General features: G+C 40.3%; 1 protein-coding gene across 4 annotated transcripts in view; it reads right to left on the reverse strand.

Moving 5' to 3' along the window:
- The window catches only part of LOC122787886 (junction plakoglobin-like), an 803785-nt gene that overhangs the window by 62331 nt on the left and 719623 nt on the right, over window positions 1-21831 (reverse strand). For all 4 annotated transcript variants that reach the window (XM_044054804.1, XM_044054805.1, XM_044054806.1 and 1 more), the window contains one exon: window positions 19876-19915. In XM_044054804.1, coding sequence (XP_043910739.1) covers window positions 19876-19915 — 40 coding nt within the window. The remainder of the gene's footprint in view (window positions 1-19875; window positions 19916-21831) is intronic.

Here is a 21831-nt window from a genome sequence, read left to right on the forward strand (position 1 = left end):
AGCTGAGGTATGGGGCAGTTGCACACAGCAGCTGTGCATGGCTGCTCTGCATGGATGGCTGACTCTGCCAGAGCCTTCACCCCTGGTTGTGAGTGATCACATGGACGTGGATAACACTCATCTGGTACAGATTTCACCTTTTCCCCTTGCTGTGGATGATCATGTGGACACAGACAAAATTCATCTGCCTTCACTGTGTACTTCAGGCCTGGCTGTGTACAATCATGCAGATATGGATGACACTGATCTGGTTCCACCATCACCTCCACCAGGGCCATGGATGATCATATGGGTATGGACAATGTCAATCCATTTTCACTGCATACTCACTCTACCATGCATCCTAATCTGGAACACCTGGTTTGACAGCAGACCATTCCCAAGTAGGTGTCCCACAAATGACACATATTCCTGACTGGAAAAGGCATAGTGTCAGCTATCCACTTGCTCACTTGTCAGTAAAGCATAGCAAAGCTGCAGTGACACTCCTAAATTCACAACTAATGTGCCATGGCCTCCCTTGGCGCATATACCTCCAGACCTGACACTGCATGGACAGATAATACTTCCCACCAGCATTCCACCCTTATAAGCTAAGCATCACCTGAAGACATGACCCCTGACACTTCATAAACCCATAATAATGTGCAGGCTTATTGCAGACATCACTCATAACCCTTCCACCTGTGACAGCATTGTTGTCTCATGCCACTGTGCTCTCCCACCTCTGCAAATGATTATAATCATGCCCTGCCCACCCCTCAGGATTATGTGTGTATGGTAATGTCTGATGCACTGTATGGCCAGTCCATGCTATGTACTGTATAGTGTAGATGTGTAAATGCATGCATCACTTTTGTTCTATGTTTGCCTTGTTATGTTCCATAGCTGTGGACTAGACGCTGCCTCTTTGCCAGTGACATAACATATTGCACCCGCCTCTGCTTTGCATGAGGGCCTGCTGTAGCCACATTCTCTTCTAACTGCTTACCAAACTCCTTTTTCAGTGCTGGCATGGGTATATCACCAGAACTGTAATATTTCCCTTGCTGCAATTTTTTCATAGCCCCATGTTATGTAACATAGCAAAGACCACAAATAATTTTCTTCACATCTAGGGAGCATACTGCAGTGCACCACCAAACGTGTCCAGGCAGTGGAAGAGAGACCTCAGCACTCTGAACACACATTAAATGATATGCCATGCTTGTACCAGTGTGCTGTTGTATGACCTCTCTGCCTCTTTCTTGAGATTAAAGATGGGGGTCATCAACCATGGCTTCAAGGCATATGCTGTATTACCTGTAGCACCCAACAGTAAACACCATTATAAGCACACTGCTATATACAGTCATGTGACTAGACCTCATTCTTCTCAACCTCTAACAACATGAAATCTGGACAAAGCCAAAATAAGAGGGGTGCCCAAAGTCAGGGACAAATTTTAGATATTGCTCTTATATACTTAAAAAGTTGATGGAATAGTAGGCTTTCTATTAGCATGCATTTTCTGATGGATTTAAAATCTGAAACTTAAATGTATGCCATTGTTTTGTGACTTTAATCCTCAACAATTTGCCAGAAAACCACAACTTATATGAGGAGCAGAACAAAAATCTGGACAGTTTAGAGATATGCTGGACCTTCATGGCGACTAGAGTTGGCAATGTCAGCACCTACCAGCAAAATGACTTTGTGGAAACTTCCTTTGCACAAAACACTGGTAATGGTTACACAAGTGTCAAATGTGGGAATCCCGGAAAATGCTTGGTTTGTGGTCAGATACATTGTATATAACACCCTGTGCATTGCACATTACCTGGCAGTTGATGGAATGAACACTTTTCTGGCTGATGTATCAGTACAGAGAACCCATATTGTGGTTGTTCTCTGCTCTGCACTGATCTGCTGTCAGCAGGAACTCCATATGATTCGCCACATGCATCAGCATTGCATCTAGGAAATGGTGTAGGATTTGAGAGGTTGAGACCTGCAAAACTCCTGTTAGGTTCCCAGATGGATGCTGACAGGTTCCAGCTGCACAAACCTTCATGCCACTGAGACAGGAATTCTATATATCCTCCTGAACCATGTGAGGACTGAACCAGTCAACCTCCCGTATGATATCGCTGTCCACACAGTAGCATTTAACTATGTCAATCATGGAAGTGATGATATGTCAACTCCTTATGGACCTTTTTGATGCAGATGGCAGTGGCATCCAACATTGAAATCACCTCTTCCCTGTGCATCACTTCTCACTACACTATTTTGCTCAATGCAGTGTGCTTTTTTGTACTCGAATACTCCATATGGGTAGGTTTTACAGTTTATGAGATATGAAAAGTTTAACAGAATTTAGAGAGAAATATATTTACTAGTTTGTGTGCATTATGATATATTACAGCATTGATGTAAAGGCTAAGAATGTATTGACAATTATAAGAATAAAGAAAACATTCTGCAAAAGAAAGCATTTTACTGCTGATATTGCTGTTCACACCTTTTTAACAGCATTTATTGATCACAACAACATTTACTGAGCACTACCAGGTTATACCTCATACCATGCTTTTCCGCCCCAAAACTTGGACCGAACCACAAAAGGAGGGGGAGTATCAATATTCGTCAAAGATACCCACACCTCCAGGTTGGTGGCACAGCACGAAGCATCAGAGACTATCCATGTGCAACTAACTGTGGGTAAAACTGCCTTCCAGTTTATAGCCTGCTACAGACCACCCTCCCAAACACAGGAACCCCACTTGGCCTTCCTGAGAATACTGGAAAATATGAAGGTCTCTCCAAACACCATTATATTGGGCGACTTCAACTACCCAAACATAGACTGGGAGCATTACTCTAGCTCTAACACCCTAGCCCAAAGGTTCCTAGAATTTATAAACTCAAATGCTATGGAACAACTTGTTACCACTGCCACAAGAGGGGAAAACATACTGGACCTGATCATCACCAACAAGGGGACACTATGCTCCAGACCAGAAGTGTATCCCTCACTGGTAAGATCAGACCATAAACTAATCTCACTGGATATTCACACCCCGACCCCACCCCCTGCCCAGAAAAACACAGTGAAAAACTTCTCTAAAGCAAATTTCACATGCCTCAAAACTGAGGCGAAATCCTTCAAAGCCCCCGGGCCTGTGGAAAATACGGCCCAGACCACAAAATCCTTTATAAACGCATTCTATGAACACCTTCAGGAATGCATGGATCATGCAATCCCAAATAAAACCAAGACCCAATCCTCCAAATGCAGACGTCCTGTCTGGTGGACCCCAGCCATAAACAAACTATACAATAGAAGGAGGAAGCTACTAAATGACAGAGCAAAATCCAAAAAAGGGAAGGCATCACTGATCAGTATTAGCAAAAAAATCTACGGGGACTCATAAAATTGTCTAAGGCCAGCTTCGAGAGAAAAATTGCACAGGACACTAAGGATAATCACAAGGCTTTCTTTAGTTATGTTAGGAACCTGGGTGGGAATTCCCAGATATGCTCAGAATTAGTCCAAAATGACAAAAATACACCGAGCCCACAGACATTGCCAACATCCTAGCTGACAGGTTCAGTGCAAACTTCTCCCCTCTCCCCACCAAAAGGACAAATATCTATCCCAACAGAGTGCTGCCCCCCTGACATCTCAGATGCTCAGGTAAGAGCCGCCCTCTCCAAAGCAAAAAACACAGCATCAATGGGACCAGATGGTGTCCCAGGCTGCGTCCTACATGAACTCCAAGAAGAGCTAAACCCAAACATAAAACTACTGTTCAATCTTAGCCTTACTACAGGATATGTACCCAAAGAGTGGCGTACAGCAACAGTGGTCCCTCTCCACAAAGGTGGTGCCTCAACGGATCCTGGAAACTATTGTCCCATAAGCCTAACTAGCTTGCTCTGCAAAGCTATGGAAAGGATCATCATGGACCTCATAAATAAAGATAATGGGGACCTACAGACACTGGATCCTACCCAGTTTGGCTTTGTTAAGGGCAGATCCTGCCTCTTAAACCTGGTCAATTTCTTTGAAACAGTCACCAAGGCCATTGACAAGGGGAAGGTGGTCCACACAGCCTACTTGGACCTCGCAAAAGCCTTCGATACAATACCCCACTCGGGCATTATAGATAAGCTCACCAGCTTAAATATAAACCCCTATGTCACTGGATGGGTTGCAAACAGGCTCAAGGACAGAACCCACATGGTTAGAATTGCTGGAGCCATGTCAGACTCCAAACCAGTTACAAGTGGCATCCCACAAGGCTCAGTCCTGGGACCACTCTTGTTCGGTATATATTTCTCGGCGGTACAGGCCAACACGGAAGGACTGTGGCTGACCAATTTCCAGATGTCTGCAAACTAGGCGCCATAATCAACTCTCCAGCCGACACAAGCATCCTCCAAAAGGGCCTCATAGAAACAGACAACTGGTGCCAGAGCCATGGCCTTAAGCTAAACGCCAAAAAGTGTATAGTCATCCCCTTTGGCAAAAACAAAGTGCCCACAAATGACCACATAGGTGGTAATCCATTAAGTACAGAAGAAGTCATTAGGGACCTGCGGACCCAAGTTGATAGCAATCTCTCATCTGACAACCACGTGGCCAAAGTGGTTAGAAATACATTTTATATAGCCCACCTAATCATGAAGGGATTCACATCTAGATCAGGGGAGGTCATCGTACCTCTTTACTCATCCCTCATCAGGCCCATAATTGAGTACAATGCCCCTTTTGGGATGTACCTTACCAGACACCTGCAGCAACTGGAAAGACCCCAAAAGTACCTCACCAAGAGGATCAAAGGGCTCAAACAGATGCCATATGCTGCCCGGTTAAAGAAACTCCAGCTCTACTCAGTGGCATACCGCCTGCTCAGAGGTGATCTGTGCCTGACGTACAAAGCCATATCCAACCCGGAATTAATGGACATGCTGCACCTCAGAAAATCCAAATCCCATCGAGCTACGCTAGAGAGACTTGAACCTCAGCACTGAAATAAATAGGACATGCTGGAGGGACAGATTCATAACCCAGTGGCCCTCTTCACTCTGGAATAAAATCCCAGTCCAGGTTAGGCAGAGTCCCACATTGACTCTCTTCAAGAGGAATCTTGATGAGTGGATGGGAGATCGTAGGTTTACCCCGGCTATCACTTCTGTGTCACTGTTAGACATAGGCACAGTATACTAACCTCAAAAAAAGGCATAGCAAAATTAATTTAAAATGGGTGGCGAAAGCCAAACACACTCTGGCTAGGCTTATAAATGCCCTAGGGCAGATAGCCTAGTATGAACCTATGAACCTATGAACAAGATTATTGGCATTTGTTTGAGTTATACTTTCTAACTTGATTTTTCAGAAAATATTCTGGAATGTAAGGATCTGTATAGCTGCTGGAGGTGTGACATTCTCCTGTACAAAGGTGCTACTAAGTTAAAAGCATTATCTACATCCCTGATAATATATCCACAAGTCCCAAAATGTGAGAGTGTCATCAATTGCATCCATTTTGTAATGCAGGTATGTAAGTGACATTCTCATCTTGTACAGCAGGCTTGGATTCTACTCATAGAGTGTACACATAGTGTATACCAAATTATGGTCTTATAATTTTATGCCCAGCATCCTGGCAGCACACGACTTACTTGACTCATATCTTATTTTGTTGTATTTTACAGTACAATTTTCAGTGTGGCAGCACAGCACATGATCAGGCAATCTACTGAGAGATATAGCATACCTACTGCAAGCTTTGCAGCTCTCATGGGTTTGAAAGCTTGCAACCTAGGTGTAGGAGGCATATAACAGAGCACACTAACTACCACAGAACATAGAGCATGTTTCTGATCACCTAAAATAGTGTTTCCAGTGTATGGATGCCTTAAGTGATGCACTACAAATGTGCCAGTGTACTTTAGTTGTGGTATACTGCAAGCTGCCTAACATGACTATAGATGTACTTCTTATGGTAGCACTGGAACATTCTGGAAATATGGACATATAATGTGATTTCCAGTGCCAGTAATACAACAATGAGTAGAGAAAACCTGACCATATGGTGCCCACCAAATGTGAGCCATTTGAAGGAGGAGAAAAGATATATTATGTAATAAATTGTATGTGTTCTTATGATATGGGCATGATTGTGCTATAATGCTGTTCACATTCTTTTTTATTATTGTATTTCATCTTTTTTATGTCATTTTTACTGGCCTGGCTCTCCAGTGACCCACATGCATGCATGGTCTACCAGCTAATCTCTTACCCCCCCACCCAGGCCAGTCATAAATCCTAATAGCACTCCAGGGGGGTGAGGTTCGGCCGTCATTGCATTCATCTGTTTTCTTTTTCTTTATAAGCCCTACCTGATCCTTTCCTCACTCCCAATGCTCATCTGCCATGTCTGAGCACAACCTCTGCAAATGATTATGACCTTCTTCACACTGTTTGGACCACACTTCCCCTTAGGGAGTATCATCAGCAAGACCCCTCCCACCTAGGACAGACTCATCCATCCCTCCTTGCTGTCAGTTGCCTGAGCTGCTAATCAAACCTGTGTCATAGTCAAGGCTTTATCTGTCTACACCACCATAGCGACTATGGTGTTCACATTCTTACCCAAAATGAAGCATGCATAGACATGCCATGGTTCTGACCCAACATGGTATCATCACTCCCATAACAGGGATCCATTCTGGAATATTCAGCAGAGCACATCTGTAAAAGGGATGCAGTCTCCAAAGTACTGCCAACAGACATGTACATAGGTGCTATGACATCAGTGTGTAAGCAGTATCATGAGGTGTTTCTACATGCCTGCAGTGACTATGGCATAATGTGTTGCTGTTGTCTGTGCAGTGAAAATGCCAGTGGCCCCTCTGTCAACAGACGCAGGACTTGAAATGGTGTATGTTCATCTGCCTGGGGGATTGTAGACCTTCCTGTCAGTGCTGTACAGGAATTGCATGCAGTCATCTGGCATGGGGTTCAGGAACTCAATGCTGGATAGGAATCATGTGTGATTATTTGTCTTGGGAATCTGGAACTTCCAGTCACTGTTGAATAGAACTAATGGATGGCCATCTGCTCAGTGTTGGATTGGAATTGCATGATCATCTCTCATAGGGTTTGGGTGAACTTCTGCTTAGTACTGGATAGGAATGGTGTATGGTCATCTGTCATGGGATTTAAGTGAACTTCCTCTCAGTGATGTGTGATTGTCTGGCATGGGGTTTGGGTGGCCTTCCTTTCAGCATTTTATAGGAATAGTGTGTGGTTGTCTGCCATAGGGTTTAGGTGAACCTTCCTCTCAGGATTAAAATGGAGCAATGTGCGGTCATCTACCATGGGGTTTAGGTGAACTTTGTCTGAGTGCTGGATAGGAATAGTGAGTGGTTGTCTGGCAGGGTCTATATGATATGTTCAAAGTCTGAAAACTTCGAATCTCATATGATCAGCTTCATATGAGCGAAGTTTTCAGACATCGAACAAAAAATATAAACAAACTAAAAATAAAAAAAAAATACCTGAATGCTCTATGCAGGGGGGCAAGCTCCCCTGCACTCCCCACACCCCCACTACTTAAATATACCAACTCCAAGATCGCAATACATTGAAGTGAAGGGAAATATTCCCTACGGCGATCTCCGTTGAAACGTTCAATGTTTGAAAACTTCGCTCATATGATGTCGACCATATGAGATTCAAAGTTTTCAAACTTTGAACTTCTAATATAGACCCGTCTGGCATGGGATTTGTTTTGACCATCCAATCAGTGAGGGATAGGAATGATGTCTGGTCACCTGCCAAGGGGTTTGTTTGAATTTCCTCTCAGTGCTGTATATGAATTCTAAATGGCAGAGCTGGAGAATGGTCCAAGGACCCCCCACAGTCATACTGATTTGCCATTACTTGTCTTTCTCCCCCTAATTACCATAAACACTGTTCAAAACAGTCAGTGTGTATACTATTTTCATTTTACTTTTGAAATGAAGGCAGAGATATGGATTTAATTAAAAACTTTTAATTTAAGTATTCTTTGTTTACAAGGTTAGTCCCAGTAAGCCAGTAACATCTTTTCAGGGGAGACCCTTGATGGTATTTATACTACTAGGGGAAATTTGGCCAGGTCTCTGGGGAAGTTCCCCCTACTCTTTTTTGATAGTTCAAGTGGATGTAAAAGATCTTGCAGTACCTACCATTAACACAGAGAGATGGGGCCTCAGTTTAACATCTCATCGAGAGTACAACGCACTCAGGAACGCAACACTCCTTATCCCGCACCCCAAAGGGACTGCATTATCAGCAATCCACTAACATGATGCGGGAGTTAAACCCTCAATCTTCTGCACCAAAGGTAAACATGCCTCCCATTGTGCTACTAACACTGCTTTAAAATGCTATAGTCAAACACTGATGGCCATTTGCTAAACAAAACAGTTGCACATTGAAAATAGACTCAACATAAGCAATAGTAAACTTCTCTTCCCCTTGAAACTCGCATTCCTTGAAAATGCACTGAAAGTGATATTCCTTGAAAGTGCACCCCTGCAGTTTTGAAGATTTTTTTCCATTAAGAAGTGAAACAAACTTTATGAACCAATAAACGGTGATGACTAATTTAGCTGGTAGTTGGTGTAGATGATTCAGGCTATTGCCACCTACAGCTAAGGTACAGTGTATGAGCCTGCGGAAGCTAATTAACTTTCCATCCTGATGTAGGGTATTACACACATGCAATGCTCAACACTTGTCTTTCAAGGGAAAGCAGTCCATGTCTGTTTTAAAAAGAAAGACCCATTTGCTGTATTTAAATCTTGCTCATTGCTGAAGTAACAGCCCCAAGGTTCCAACATGTGTTTAAATCATCTTGCATTTTGTGTCCTTAAAGAAAACTGATGCAAACAAAAATGTAAAATTGTTTTTTAAATGTTGTAAGAGCTCTAGTAAGTGGTCATTTGCCATGGGGTTTAGGTGACCTTCTTCACACTGCTGTATATTTTACCATGCATGTGTGGGTGTTTGCAGTGTGTCTATTGGTACCTGCCACTGTCTATCTTCTGTATGCTGTGGCACATACAAGCTGCAAATTTCTCCATCATTAGCACCAACAAGATTTTTTCTACAAGAGTGGTCAGAGATGCAATTATACCAGAGACTTCATGGGCTATGTCTGTGCCATAGCTATTTGTCTGCATATCTGCACATCAGCTCATATCACTGTCTCACTACCTGCATGCTCTTGTGCAGGTCATGATCACTGCATGACACTTTATGTGTGTGTGTGTGTGTGTGTGTGTGTGTGTGTGTGTGTGTGTGTGTGTGTGTGTGTGTGTGTGTGTGTGTGTGTGTGTGTTGATCTGTTGTGTATGCATGGTATGCAAGAGTTTGGGTGCATATTGGGTACGTGCATCACCAGTTTCACAAGGATCAGCGTCATCACTGATTATGGAATGATGTTGTTGCATGAGATAGGAACTACATCCTCAGAATGCTACTCCTGCACCACAATACCTACTGTAGTGAAAGACACAATCCTGCTCTTTCTGTGGTGACATTGTCATGGTATGCAACCACAGCGGTAGTGATGGCCAGTAGCTGAGGAAGTTGTGTTTTGTCCAGTTCCGCTAGGTTAGATCACTGCTTTGAGGGTTGTCATCAACATCTGATGAAAGTGTGTCATTAGCATCCTCAAATGTATTATGCTTGCCATCCATATCTGCCACTCAGTCTGCCAACACCCAATGTAATATACTCCTTTAATACCAACATACAGCCTGCCTCTTCTTTTCCTTGTTTTATTTCCTTTACTTACTCTTATTTTTCTTACTCTTAATCTTGAGTTTATTGTTTATTTCTCATGTTTCTGATATCTACTCTATTTTTCACCTTTTTCCCAATTCTTACCTCCCTTCTTCTTCACTATTTGAATGTTCCATTGTGACATTTGCTTTATGAGTGAGTAATAAACTTACTCACATGTCAATATGTTTCATTGCTGCACAATATTTATTGTTTTACTGATGGTAAATTAGTATTATTTTAAATGTCGTGTGCATTAACATTTGTATTAATCTATGTATTTACAATATTATGGGAATATGATGTCAGTTTATACCTATGTATATGTATCTTCTGTTCTTATAGTTTCTCCTTGGGCCTGCAATGAAAATGGATAAAATTATCCATTTTAAGTTTTCCCAGTAAACAAATGTCAACCAATCGGTCAGTCAATCAATATGGTGTCATCAACCTTGTATTCCAAAAAGTAGTTGAAACTACAAGGCCCCAAGCTATCGATGTTCTCCTGGCACCCATTGTTTGGGTGGTTAGGTGTACTTGGTACCCCCCTGACTTGCACAAATGCAAGCACAGTTTCTACACATGAAGGAACCTCACCTGTAGGAATGAAAGCAGATTTAGATATTGCAGATTAGTGTGTGGATCCATATTACCTACTACTGTCCATTATAGTCATGTGTGCATTCTGTGTCAAGCTAACATAACAAGACATTGGTTGCATTATTCTGCTCTATGAGAAATTTTCTTTCTGCTTTCCAGCATTACCCTGTATTGAACAAACATAATCATATGCCTATCTGTGGAAAATTGACACTAACATATACAATGTGGACAGTGGTAACTCCCATACATTTCCTACAATATAAATGCCAAATAATCAGTTTTACTAAGGGTTGCGGCAAACCAGCATGACCAGATGATGGTTGCATTACTCTGCTTTATGAGAAATTTGCCTTCTGCTTCCCAACATTGACCTATATTGAACAAACATAATCATATGCCCATCTGTGGATCACTGATAGTAACATATCCAATGCAGACAGTGATAAATCCCATACACTTTTTACAATACGAATCTCACATAATCTATTTTACTGCAGCATCTTAGTAGCTATGAAGTTAGACTGCAAGATCTACTGTGCAATGAGCACAAATGTTAGATGCCATGATATTGGTGATATTTGAGTAGGCACTGCATACATGCATATGTAATGCAGGTATGTATGAACTGGTGTTTGTGACTCAGGATACTGTGTTTCCTAGACTTGGATGTGGCACTTAAGACTATGTGCTACAAAAGTGATTGTTGTGGAAGAGGATTCATGTATAGAGATAGCTTATATAGCATTGAATGAATATATCTTATGTTGCACTGAGGACAATTGGAATTTCATTAGCCCAGCTTTAATAACAATATATATTAATATGTGTTTTTAAGTGTCAGTGACCAGTTATGTAAACATCTGAGCAGGAGGTCCAAGCCAACACGTGGATGAATGAAGCAGGGCTGCCACTAATGCAGTCCACCTGGTGGATAAGGGCAGAAGACTTGCCACGTGCATCTCTGTCTGTACATCCTGGAGCTACTGCTTTACTATACCATCTTACAACACTTATACAGCTTTGTTTCCAGTGACAACATATGTCAAGGAGGAAGTGTGCTGCATGTGCTCTACAACTGTCATGTGTATGACAATGCATATAGTTAGTGGTCAAGGGTAAGTTGTGATCACAGGTGTACACATATCCTACAACTAAACAGCTGTACAAAGCCTTGACCCACCATTTATGTGGCTCTAGCTAGCTGGTGATGCATGTAGGAAGTGCACTGACTTGACAGACAAACAGACATGCTTTACCTTGTGCCATGCACCCTGGAGTCCACTACTGTATTACATTCTTCACATCACAACACAAGCACTCATTAACAAATTCTGCACAATACAGAATATAGCACTACACAGCAGTATATAGCATCACAAAAAGTGACTGTTCTGACCTGTAAGAAACAGAATATAATAACAATTCCTGAAACCTTTCTGAATGCTTCAAGTTTTCCAGCTCTTTTGTTCTTTGTAGTAAGGCATCTTACCTTTCAAGTTGTTTCCAGAAGTTACAAAATACAGTGACATTGCATTCATTAAAACATCAAATTAGAGCAGTGCAAAATAGTACAGTTTTTTCTTGAGTGACTCAACATACTCTTAAAGTGGGACAATGATTTCCCTGGAATAACACTGCATGCCACTTGGAATCAGAAAGGCTACATAATTTGCTTTTCTGACTTTGGCAGACGCACACTGGTCAAAGTTTGTGAAGGCATGCACCAAAGGGCTGTTACACTCATTGGGTGCAGTCAGATGTCATGGCATGGCTGTCAGTGCTCTTTCTGGTTGCCAAGGATACATTGAGCATTTCAGTTGTAGTACTTGGCCTTTTATCCAGTCTCTAGTATGTCAGTATAGAATAAATGGTAAGCTTTGACTCTTTTTAAAAACTAAACTCAGTGTTCTTGATTATTTTGACTAGGCTGTCTATTTCTAAGGCTAGGACTGGTCTTTATCTTCCACTGCTGTGGACATAGAGGGTCCTGAATGAGATCCTGTGATCTAAGGACTTGTTTAAGGGTAATGTGAAAGGGGACCCAGAGACTGTCCATTCAGTATTATCTTCAGTGTTTTCATATGCCAATGAAACTAATTTCCAAGCATAGTAAGTGATGTTCTGTATAGTTGCCATGGGAGATATGGCTTTATCATACGGTTAATGGGTCTTTACTGTACACTTGTGGTACTGTTTGCTTATATTCTTCCTGAGATAAAATTCATTAATGCTTTAAAGCACACTGTTTTGGTACTTTGACATGGTTCCTCAGGGTTTTCTGTTTTTAGATTGATGTTATGTTGTTAGTGTGTGTGTGTGTGTGTGTGTGTGTGTGTGTGTGTGTGTGTGTGTGTGTGTGTGGGGGGGGTGGAATTTGCTCAACAGCTCATTACCTTTCTCAATTTGGAGCAGGTGGGCTTAACTGGGGTAAATCCTAACAGAGAGGCTGAATTTGAAACTTTCAGGATCTATAGGTTTAAGACATTTGTTGTTTTATTGGATATGCTGTTGTATCAAAGAAGTATTATTCAGCTGGCATCTGGCATGTTGGCAGTAGAAGTGTGTAACTGGAAAGTTTTGAGAGTTGTGGACACAGCATCAAAGAACTTTCCCATGATTTCAAATATTCTTAGCATACAGTCTATTTTTTACTTTAACTCTCTTGCCTTAACTATTATACCTGCAGTCTTCATGGACAACCTTATCCAGATAATTTGGTTTCAAAAATCCTATTCATCAAACTTTTAACAGGGTTTTCAAACAAGGCTGTGCTCTGTCTGGTCATAAGAGGTGAGGCTCTAGACATTGTTTCTGACCTGGCTCTCCCCCAGCTCCTGGGCTTGAGAATCCCATAACATGATGTTCAAATTGCTGGATTTTTTTAATGGAGATGGTTTTAGCCTTTTGGCCTAGCACAGCTGCACTTTTTATGTTTGCCTTGTTTTAGGAGGGGGTTGTTTTCTGCTTTTGGGGACAGGAAGAACATTATTTTTATTTTTCAGAGTAATCTTTGAGGTTCCTCATCCATGTCGCTTTGGAAAAACATTACTATTAGTCTATCCATAAGTTGTTATTTCAGAGGTACAGGAGTGAAGGAAAAAGCATAATATAGTTATGTGAGGCACTCATAATCAGTAATAGACTTTACTGTGCATGATTCTGATCACAACAGTTTGTCTGCCAACACTAAGAGGGCACAATTCCTGGAAATCAAGGAGATAGATGGAGTGCTGACACCTACTCTATTAACAAGTAACACAGTGGTATGTAATTGCCTGAATTCCATCAGACCACAGCAGTTGGTATTGGATGGAGAGGTTCTTACACTATAGGGGAATGGTGGGAAAGTTTTGGGATCAGCCAAGGACTGTCCACTCATAAGGCAACTGATAAACTAAGATTGTATCTCTTATGTCTGACATTGATGGGTCTTCAACTGGGTCAAATCTCAAGAAGTAAATCCACCAGGGTGGAAAGAACCAGACAGCAGACAGCAAGGAGAAGGCAAGAGAATCAGAAGGTTGAGTCTGAAGGTAACTAAGGTGCTGAGGAGGTCTGACTTCCAGAATCAGTGCTGAGACAATAACACTTGGTCATGTGACCTGAGGATCAAGTGGTCATGGCACAGATGGCCGTAATGAAGACATATTTAAAGCAAGCCCTGAATTCAGCTAATTTAACAATGAAATGTCCTATGCCTGCAATATTTTTCAGTGGGTGTAGTTGGCAGTCCACATAGAATGGGCTTGCTTGCTGACTGCCAGCCATTCCATACACAAACCAAAAAAGACAAACAGCTTTTTGTCCTTCCTAAACTCATACACCTGCTTCAAGTAAACCTGAGCTTATGATATTCATATAGGGTATGAAGGATGCTCTCTTCCCTCTGGTGTCTGCCTCAGTAAAGAAAAAAGGAAGACAAATTGACCATTTCAAAGACTATTTGGAAAATACATTGGGGAGGAACTGAGATTGTGCAGAAGACAGAAACAGATAGGGTAAGCAGGAAAAAACCCCACTACATATGGATTAGGAAAAGGGTGACAGCACAGGTCAGAACAGCCAAGGCCAATGTGACAAAAGAATTAGAAGAAAAAATAAAACAATGGTTAAAACAGTTTTAATGTAGACAGCAGAAAAGAAAGACCAGGTGGTGGATCATTCCAAACTGATCAGCAAAATAAAGGGCACAAAAAAATTAGTGAAGACTAGTACTGAACATATTTTGCCTCACCTTTATAACAAGAAAGGCATAACAGATGGGACAGAATGGAGTGAGAATGGTGTGATGTTTGGGCAGATGGAGGAATTGATTTCAAAAGGGTAGAATGTGAGTTGTGCTTGTAGGAGAAAGCCAAGGCAGAGATACCTATGCAAATTATTCACAGAGTCCCTATACAAACATGTGAATGGCTGCACAGAGGCTATAGCACCTACAGGACGTAAGCCCAAAACAAACACCAACAACAAACCCTACTGGTGGAATCCTTACCCAGACTGGGTCTATAATAAAAGAAAAACTCACAGCCAAAATCAGGAAGCAATTTTCTTAAAGACAAGTGCTCTCTTATACAACTAAACCAGAAACTAAGAAGTTTGATTAAGTTCAACAAGGCTAGGCTAAGGCCAATTACAAGGCCTTTTTCAGCTATGTCCAGAACCTTAAAGGTAACACACAGCAGTGTGCTGAACTGGTGGTGAACGGTACCACCTTCACCAATTAGGTGATACAGCAATTCTACTGGCTGATCAATTCGGCTCAAACTTTATTCCCACTCCCCTTGCTCAAACAGGTAAAATCCTCTCTAACATACTACCCCCAAATTATTAGCAGGGACCAGATGCTGGCAGCACTTGCTAAAGCCAAGAACACTACCACCATGGGTCCCAGCAACATCCCCATTTGCATCTTGAACAGTTTTAAACATGACCTACCTGAACAACTTGAGGCACTTTTCAACTACAGTCTTGAAACAGGCCACATTCCAAGTGAATGGCAGACCACAACAGTCATTCCCCTGCACAAGGGCAGAGCCATCAACTGATTGAAGGAACTTCAGACCCATCAATGTAACAAGCCTTATATACAAAGCCATAGAACGAATTATCATGGAAATTTTAAATAAGGACACTGGCAACTTACAGATACTAAGCCTCTCTCAATTTGGCTTTGTTAAGGGAAGGTCATGCCTATTTAACCTGGTAGACTTCTTTGAGAGGGTCACCAAGGCATTGGATGATGGTAAAATAGTGCATACCATGCATCTTGACCTAGCCAAGGCATTGGATACAATACCCCACTCACACATTGTGTTTCAAGCTTTCAGAGCTCTGTGTAAATCCTTACATAGCTCACTGGATTGCCGCAAGAATTCAGAATCAGTGAGACCATCTCCACTAAGAGATTGGTCATCATCTGAGTATCCCTGGGCTCCATGCTGGGCCCTCTCCTGTTTGGCATCTACCTCTCAGAAGTCAAAGCTAATTTTCCACGCCTCTAGTTCACCAAATTCACAGATGACTGTAAACTGGGAACTATTACAGATTCCCCCCAAAACGCCAACATCTTGCAAGGAAATGACTGGTGCCAAACCATGGCCTAAAACTCAATGCCAAAAATGCATTATAATTGCCTGTTGGGAAACTGCCAATATATGTTAATTACTTTGTTCATAAAATACCTATAAGAGTCAACCCAGTAATAAGGAATCTGTGAACATATGCAGACAGAAATCCGGCTTTTGACCAATGCATAGCTAAGACAGTAGGAAAATCATTCTGTGGTATCTTACAGGTAAGGGTATGGCATCCAGATCCAAAGAAGTTATAGTACCACTGTACTCCGCCCTTATCAGACATTGAATACAATGACCTCTTTGGCATGTATGTAACCAGACACTTACAACAGTTGGAATGCCCACAAAAGTTTCTCACCAGGAAAATTCAGGGCATAAAGATGTTATCTTACACTGATCGTCTAAAGGTTCTCTCTCTGTATTCAGTTTCCTACAAGCTGCTGAGACGGGATCTTGCTTGGCTTACAGGGAGACCCAGCCCTGATGAATCTGTTGCACAACTGCAAAACAAACAATACCAGAAAAATTAGATCCAAGGATATGAACTTAACTTGTGACATAAACAGACATGTTAGAGAGACAGATATGTGCCTCAAAGAATCCTCACACTATGGAATAGGCTCTCCATCCATGTAAAGCAGAGTTCATCCCTGACCTTATTCAAATTAAATCTTGACAAGTGGATGGGGAATCATAAATTTCCTTTATGGACAGAGGTCATCAAAAAAAAAGTATTATCTTAACTAACACCCCCCCCCCACAAATCCTTAGTTACCTCCCTACTAACACCTCCTATTATAGACACCCATGATACTCAGGACCGAAATGACTTAGCGTGCGCAGTTAGGCTTGTGAGAGTCTTAGTAGCCATTAGCCTAGTAACAACCTATGAACCTTTGGATTGGTTACCATGAAAATGCTCAAACATGGCCAAAGCTCTATTGAGATATGTGACAGAGGTGATCATTGGCCCTCTGTGAGATATGGCAGGAAGTTGTCAAGGCTATTGCCCATAAAAAGGCAGCAGAATCAAGATTTTAAAAATAGAATAGTGTCAGGGAAGGTGATGGAAATGATTTTAAGGAAAAGTCTATCAGTGTTTCAGGTTTGAAACCAATCCAGGATATGAACTGTTATGGATTGATGGTCTGACGTTGCAGCCAGTCCACCTCAATCCAATGTTACATCTATATTACAGTGTAGTCAGAGAGGTGTGTATTGGCTGATGTGTTATACCTCAGTTTCAGTAAGGCATTTGATCTACTTTGTCACAGAAAGATATCAATGAAACTCCAACTGTTAGGGGTGGAAGCAGAATGGCGAGCTGGATGGTAAAGGTGAAGGCCCAAAGGAAGGTGGTGGAGGAGAAATAAGTGATGAGTGTTGTCCTATATGCATTTGTGCATTTCACACATTTCAGACGGTGTCAAGAATAGAATTATTCTCATACTTTTCAACTGTCCAGATTTTTGCTTCATATTTTTGATCTTTTTCTCACTGGTTCTCTGGCAAATTGCTGAGGGTTGAAGTCATTAAAAGATAACAGACGTTTGAGTTTCAGACTTCATATAATTCAGAAAATGCATGTTAACACAAAACTTGTCACTTAGCAACATTCTTAGTTTATAAGAGCAATGTTTAAAATCTGTACCCATTTTTGGGCCCTTGTCCCGCCATTATTTTTGTCTTTATTCAGATTTCTTACACTAAGAGGTTGAGAGGTATGATCATCCTATCTACAGGTGGTATCGAGGTTGGGGCCATGAAGGAAGATGATATAAGGAGAAGTCTAGACAGGCTGATAAAATGTGAGGTGGTAGATAAGAATCAATGCAGACAAATGCAATCCAGTGTAGCCACATGCAAAATGCTACATATCAAACTGACAGATTAAGGAAAGTGCATGAAGAGTATAATAAATGCAACATTGAATCATCAGGTGTAGAATGAAAAGACTGAAGCAAAAACTAAAAGAATTATCGGAGGCAAACTCAAGGAATAGATTCTAGAGAGGTCATTATTTGACTCTACGGACACTGGTCAGGCTTCGTTTGTAGCACTACATACAGGTTTGGAAATTGTTTCAGGAAAGGAATGCAGCCTTATTGGAAATGATAGCATGGAAAGTAACAAAGGTGGTTAGAGGATGCAGAAGCTTGCCTACATAGCAAGGCTGGATGACAGATTACATACTCTGTAGGCAAAGTGAGCTAGAGGACACAGTTTGGGTCCACACAATTATGAAAGGGGACTGTGAATATGTCAAAATGAGGAGAAAGTGAGAGCAGAGATGAAGGAAGCATCAGATGTAAATAATGAGAACAAACTACAACCTGGATCTCAAAGTTTTACTGCACAGAGTGGGTCATTAATGCATGGGGAGGTCTGACTAATGGGTTGTGAGGTGATGCTCAACTGATGCCTTCAAAAAGGCTTAGAGCAGCTGAAAATCAATGAGAGATTAAATATTTAAACTGGACCACTAGACAGGAGAAGAAAAGGAATAGGAACAAGGTCAATATGAATTTCAGAGAGGTGTTTGGCACTGTTCTATAAAGAAGATTGGAAAGAAAGTGAAAGATATGAGCAGATAGAAAATGGGTAATTAATCAGGTGGTTGTAGAAATATACAGACAGGTAAGCAACAGTGTTTTTACTTCAAGGATTCATGCAGGGTTTTCCGGTCCCAGCAAAGTGATGGGGGGGGGGGGTTCAAATCTAAAATCAGCTAGATAAATATCAAACATCTTAAAGGGAAATTCCAGAAGGAGTTAAAGGTTTGTTGATTACTAGGGCCAATCAGCAACCCATCCAGGCAGGAAATTAAAGTCTCACCTATAGGCTTGGTCTCCAAGAAGTAGCCTGGGGAATTCCACATTATTCATTACCTATTGTACCCAGAAGGGGGATCAGTGAATGGCTGCATAGACATGAAAGAATCATCACTGACTTATTCATCTTTTGATAAAGCCGTAGAAAAAACTCAGGATGCAGCAAATGGGGAACCGATGGGCAAGGTGGATATCAAACTGTTTAGATTGTTACTCATACATGAGGAGAACCAGAGCTGGCTAAGGATTAAATCTCAGGGGTAGTATTACATGGGCAAATGCATGCCCATGAGCTTTACTATAGTATTATTGATATATAAGTAGTGCAGCACATTCTTACATGGGTGGAAGTGCAGAGGATTGCTGGGGATAACATAGTGTATTACCTACATGATTTTCTTGTTTGGGGGGATGGGCAAACTTCTATCAAAGTACTTACCAAGCCCAACCCAGCTTAACTTCCAAGATCAAACAAAAGTATGGAACTGAGGTAAAAAAAAACACAAACCAATAAAAGCAGATAATACCTCAGTAGCAGACTGCAGAGGAAGTACTGCACATTCAAATCACGGCAAAAATATCACTTTATTAGTAGATTTAGCACTTTTGTCTAAATGGACTTCATCATTCCGATAGTATGTGCAAAGGATTGTGATATTATATTATTTATGCGCACTGTTAACAGAATCACAAGTGTACAGAAACAAGCTCTTTCACAAGCTCAAGCACAGAGGGCATTGCAATACACTTTGAATTCAAAACAGGGGAAGGTGGTTACTAGGAGCATACAAAAAATACACATCCTTTTTAGGATGTCAGCTGTGATCTTCTTCTTAATGTCTCTCATCCCGTTTCCCTGTGACAGCAGGGTTTGGAACAATGAATGGGCTCATGAGAATAGAGCTTGATGGTCATAGGTCAGGGCCAAAAAAATTGTTAAAAAAGAACTTGCTACTTAAAGGGCAACATATCATAGTGTGCTTATAAAAATATGTAAATTAGTAATATTTACTACAGGCCCATTTTTCAAGATGTTTACCTTCAGACGAAGCATAATACTGCATTTGCTGATTTGCCACCTATGGAAAAAGAAGAGGAAATATTTCTAGCACTCACAACATGATCAATATTTATCAGCTTTTTAACATTAATTATTACATATTTATTATAAAAAAGATTACACTTTAAGAGTGCTAAAGCAGGAATACCATTACAAGTACACTCCTGCACATTTCTGTATAGTCCTACCTGAAAATTTCTCTGTTAAAAAGACCTCCTCCAAGAGTTACAAGTCAGAATTCTTGACAACTCTTTCTGTTGATTGCTGGATTGCCATGGTAAGGATCATCATATAGGTAACAGGACAATCCAGATTCAAGGTGAAGGAGACAGACTCCATAAGCTCTCTTGATATAAATTTTGTCTTTTCTACTTATTCCCACAGCTTATGGAACAAATGGGCAAAATGTGGAACACTTACTAACACATTTAACTATAAAGCCCAGAGCATGGATAAAAACTGTTAATTCATACTTATAAAAAAGTTCTAAGTAGTATGATTCAATATTATTTACCACTGATATTTGGTAAAAAAACAGTACAGTGACACCTTTTTTCCTCAATTTTTTTTTATTTTTCAAATACATTTGAATGAATTCCATAGTATTTATACATAACATCTTAAATAACTATGTACACTATTTACATTAGCCTGACACTATTGTACCCAGAAGGGGGATCAGTGAATGGCTGCATAGACATGAAAGAACTTAACATTAACAGATCTTAATGTATACAGTTACTTTATAAGTATGTCCAATCCATTATCAGAGTATCTGATCAATTATTGTATAGTGTTAATCAACAATAAGACTTTTCCCCAAGGGTTGTTGAAAGATGGCTTTGGATAAATTCTTAGTTATTTAATTTTAATTTCCAATAATGCTGTGGTCTTCAGTACTGTAGAAGTCTTCCATAGTTGGTATTCCATCTTCTTGTTATACACTTCATTGATATTGCAACTATAGTCCATACTAGATACATGTTTGACCTATTAAATGAGGACCTTTGTTCACATTTAATAATACAAGAGCTTTAGTTAAATAAAATGATTCATTAAATAAAGCTTGTAGAAAGTTATTAATACCATTCCAAAATGGCTTAATTTTAACACAATCAAAGAAAATGTAGTTCCAATCTGCATTCTGTACTTGCTCACATCTTCAACATATTCCTATTATGGAAGAAGTAATTTTACTGATTTGGTCTGTGGTTAAGAATGCTTTGTGCAAGCATTTCCAATTACAAACGTTCCGGTATTTTGTATAGGATGTATATTTTATTGATAAAAAGGTATTTGTTTTAATATCTTCAGTTAACTGTATTGAGTGTCCTCTTGTTCTATATTTCCAATATGAGGTTTTGGGTGTTGTTTTATAGTTTATCACTATTTTGTAAAATTTTGAAATACTGTTTCCCATGTCAAAGTCATTATATATGATTTCATATACGTATTTCGTAAATTTTGGTATTTGTTTAAATGAAGAATTGTTAATTATTCCTGTTGAGGAATTTTGTATGTTGTTTTTATTACTTGCATATCTAAAACTTTTAGTTCTTTGACACATTGGAGCCAACAAACAAATCCTTTCTGTTCCCAGGAATTAATAATGTCTCTATATATTTTATGTGGAAAATTCTTTGTGACTATAAATGATGTTAAAAGATCAAACCAGATTTTTAAATCTATATTTGCATTAATAATTTTCCTAAATGAGTCAATGTAATAATTAATCATACAAGTTTTAGTGGGTTTAGTTATGTTATTCTGCATACTAATACATATGTGCCATGGCAAACTATTTTTATCTGTTATTTGAAATTTTTTTTGTAAATCAAATTCATTTATTGATATTGCAGTTAGTAATTCTTTCCACTTTGCAGAGTAATTTGGACTTATCCAATCTGAGAGTGTTTTAGATATTGATGCTTTTAT

Source organism: Protopterus annectens, chromosome 13.part0 (assembly GCF_019279795.1).
Source record: "Protopterus annectens isolate FY-2018-M chromosome 13.part0, PAN1.0, whole genome shotgun sequence".
In the NCBI taxonomy this organism is placed as follows: domain Eukaryota; kingdom Metazoa; phylum Chordata; order Ceratodontiformes; family Protopteridae; genus Protopterus; species Protopterus annectens.